The following is a 3,622-nucleotide window of genomic DNA, read 5'->3' on the forward strand; positions in this document are numbered from 1 at the left end:
TCCCTCTCCCAGTGGCTCCCAGTGCCCCCAGTCCCTCCCAGTGGCTCCCAGTGCCCCCAGTCCCTCTCCCAGTGCCCCCAGTACCGGCCAGTCGCGCGGGCTGGGCGTGCCCAGCGCCCTGAGCACGCAGCACAGCTGCTCGATGTCGTTCTCCCCCGGGAACAGCGGCGACAGCGTCAGCAGCTCCCCGAAAATGCAGCCCACGGCCCTGGGGGGACCGCGCTCAGGGGGACCCCCAAATTCCACAGGGACCCCCAAAATCCCGCAGAGAACCCCAAAATCCAACAGGGACCCCCAAAACCCAACAGGGACCACTCTGATCTCAGGGGACCCCCAAAATCCCACAGGGACCCCCGAAATCCCACAGGGATCCCTCCAATCCCAGGGAATCCCGGAAATCCAAGGGGAACATCCCAAAAATCCCAGAGAGATCCCCGAAATCCCAGAGAGACCCCCCAAATCCAGGGGAGGGCCCTAAAAATTCCAGGGAGGAACCTAGAAATGGGGAACACCTGGCATCTAACAGCAGGGACCCCAAAACCCACGGGGACCCACCCCCAAATCCTAGGACACCCCAAAATCACAGGGGATTCCCGAAGTCCCAGGGAGATCCACCCAAAATCCCAGGGGATCCCCAAAATCCGAGGGGGATCCCCCAAAATCCCAGGGGGACACCGAAGCACCAAAGGCAGACCCAGAATTACAGGGTGGGGGAACGAGGGGGATCTACAAAACCCAAAGTGGGGACCCCAAACCACGCAGGGCTGGGCAAGGGGTTAGAGTGAACCCTAAGACCCTGGTAAGGACCCCAAAAATCCCAGGTGACCCCCAAAGTCCCGGGGGGAGCCCCCCAAAAGCGGGCACTCACCACAAATCCACGCCCTCGTCGTAGTGCCGGGCGCCGTAGAGCAGCTCGGGGGCTCGGTACCACCTGCAACAGGGGGGTCAGGGGGGGCCTCTGCTTTTGGGGGGACACCCTGGCACCCCGGGGTGGGGAGGACAACCCAAAATCTGGTACCTGGTGGCCACCTGGTGGCTGTAGGGGCGCCCCGAGGGGGGGCCCAGCACCCGCGCCAGCCCGAAATCCGCCAGCTTGAGGCGGCCGGCGCTGTCCAGCAGCAGATTGGCCGGTTTGAGGTCCTGCACCCCAAAAATGGCCTCAGGAGGGGTCCCCAACACTCGGGGAACCCCCCCAGTGCTCCCCAGACCAGGAATACCTCCAGACTGTGGGTCCCCACCCAGCCATTGGGGTGCTCCTCTTGATTTTGGGGCGCCCCAACACCTGCGGCCCCCTACAGATATTGGGGTCCCTCCATGTGCCCACCCCGGTTTTGGGGTGTCCTGCAGCTGTCTGAACCTCCCCCCGCCTCGATTTTGGGGTCCCCCACCCAGTTTTGGGGTGCTCATGTGGGGTGGGAGATGCCTCCCTCCAGTCCCAGGGTCCCCCTCCAGTTTCAGGGCTCCCCCCTTACTTCGGGGTCCCTCACCCAGCACACCAGGCCGTGCTGGAGTCTCCCCATTCCCGATGTCTCCTCATGTTTTTGGGGTCCCCCCCATTTTGGGGCTCACCCAGTGCAGCAGGTGCTGGCCATGCATGTGGCCCAGCCCCTATCCCATTTTTGGGGTTCCCATTCCCGTTTTTGGGGTCCCTGTCCCGTTTCGGGGTGCCTCACCCGGTGCAGCAGGTGCTGCCCGTGCACGTGGCCCAGCCCCCGCAGGGTCATGGCCAGCAGGGCCCTGACGCGCGCCGGGGGCAGCGGGGCGGGGGCCGCGCGCAGGAGCCCCCCCAGGTCCCCCACCAGCAGCTCCAGGGCCAGAACCACCGCGGGGCCCTGGGCAAAGGCGGCGCGCAGCCGGATCACCTGCGGGGACAGCGGGGACATCAGGGGACAGTGACACCTGGGGGGACAATGACACCTGGGGGGACAGTGACACCTGGGCAAAGGTGGCCCGCAGCCGGATCACCTGCGGGGACAGCGGGGACAGTGACACCTGGGGGCGACAGTGACACCTGGGGGGGACAGTGACACCTGGAGAGGGACAGTGACACCTGGGGGGGACAGTGACACCTGGAGAGGGACAGTGACACCTGGGGGGGACAGTGACACCTGGAGAGGGACAGTGACACCTGGGGGGGACAGTGACACCTGGAGAGGGACAGTGACACCTGGGGGGGACAGTGACACCTGGAGAGGGACAGTGACACCTGGGGGGGACAGTGACACCTGGAGAGGGACAGTGACACCTGGGGGGGACAGTGACACCTGGAGAGGGACAGTGACACCTGGGGGGGACAGTGACACCTGGAGAGGGACAGTGACACCTGGGGGGGACAGTGACACCTGGAGAGGGACAGTGACACCTGGGGGGGACAGTGACACCTGGAGAGGGACAGTGACACCTGGGGGGGACAGTGACACCTGGAGAGGGACAGTGACACCTGGGGGGGACAGTGACACCTGGAGAGGGACAGTGACACCTGGGGGGGACAGTGACACCTGGAGAGGGACAGTGACACCTGGGGGGGACAGTGACACCTGGAGAGGGACAGTGACACCTGGGGGGGACAGTGACACCTGGAGAGGGACAGTGACACCTGGGGGGGACAGTGACACCTGGAGAGGGACAGTGACACCTGGGGGGGACAGTGACACCTGGAGAGGGACAGTGACACCTGGGGGGGACAGTGACACCTGGAGAGGGACAGTGACACCTGGGGGGGACAGTGACACCTGGAGAGGGACAGTGACACCTGGGGGGGACAGTGACACCTGGAGAGGGACAGTGACACCTGGGGGGGACAGTGACACCTGGAGAGGGACAGTGACACCTGGGGGGGACAGTGACACCTGGAGAGGGACAGTGACACCTGGGGGGGACAGTGACACCTGGAGAGGGACAGTGACACCTGGGGGGGACAGTGACACCTGGAGAGGGACAGTGACACCTGGGGGGGACAGTGACACCTGGAGAGGGACAGTGACACCTGGGGGGGACAGTGACACCTGGAGGGGGACAGTGACACCTGGGGGGGACAGTGACACCTGGAGAGGGACAGTGACACCTGGGGGGGACAGTGACACCTGGAGAGGGACAGTGACACCTGCAGGGGGACAGCGGAACTGGAACCAGATCAGCTGCGGGGATGGTGGGGGGACAGTGGCACCTGGAGGAGAACAGTGATACCTGGAGGAGAACAGTGACACCTGGGGGTACAGGGACATCTGGGGGGGACAGTGGGATTGGAGCCGGATCACCTGCGGGGACAGTGATGGGGACATCAGAGACATAGCAAGGACAGCAAGGGGACATCATCAGGGACAGCAGGGACATCAGCGGGGACAGTAAGGACAGCAGGGACATCTGGCAGGGACATGAGTAACACTGGGGACACCGGGGACAGTGACACCTCGGGGGACACCATGGTTGGAGTGGGCTCAGCTGGGAGAGGGGACACCAAAACTGGGGGGGACACGGAGGGGACCCTAAAGAAGGGGGGACCCCTGACCTGGGGGGACAGGCGGCCTGGGGGGCACGGGGGGGCCTCACTGGGGACACCCAGGATTGTGGGGGGAGAGGGGACCCCACGTCCTGCTGGAGGGGCACAGAGAGGGGCTCGGGG

General features: G+C 65.0%; 1 protein-coding gene across 1 annotated transcript in view; it reads right to left on the minus strand.

Moving 5' to 3' along the window:
• Positions 1 to 3,622, minus strand: part of LOC121337226 (cyclin-dependent kinase 20-like) — a 10,451-nt gene that overhangs the window by 5,277 nt on the left and 1,552 nt on the right. Inside the window, exons 3-6 of the mRNA XM_041407180.1 lie at positions 1,674 to 1,862; positions 1,019 to 1,140; positions 869 to 931; positions 85 to 208 (exon numbers count right to left, since the gene is read on the minus strand). Of these exons, the coding sequence (XP_041263114.1) occupies positions 85 to 208; positions 869 to 931; positions 1,019 to 1,140; positions 1,674 to 1,862 (498 nt within the window). The remainder of the gene's footprint in view (positions 1 to 84; positions 209 to 868; positions 932 to 1,018; positions 1,141 to 1,673; positions 1,863 to 3,622) is intronic.

Source organism: Onychostruthus taczanowskii, unplaced genomic scaffold (assembly GCF_017590055.1).
Source record: "Onychostruthus taczanowskii isolate IOZ18803 unplaced genomic scaffold, ASM1759005v1 scaffold257, whole genome shotgun sequence".
In the NCBI taxonomy this organism is placed as follows: Eukaryota; Metazoa; Chordata; class Aves; order Passeriformes; family Passeridae; genus Onychostruthus; species Onychostruthus taczanowskii.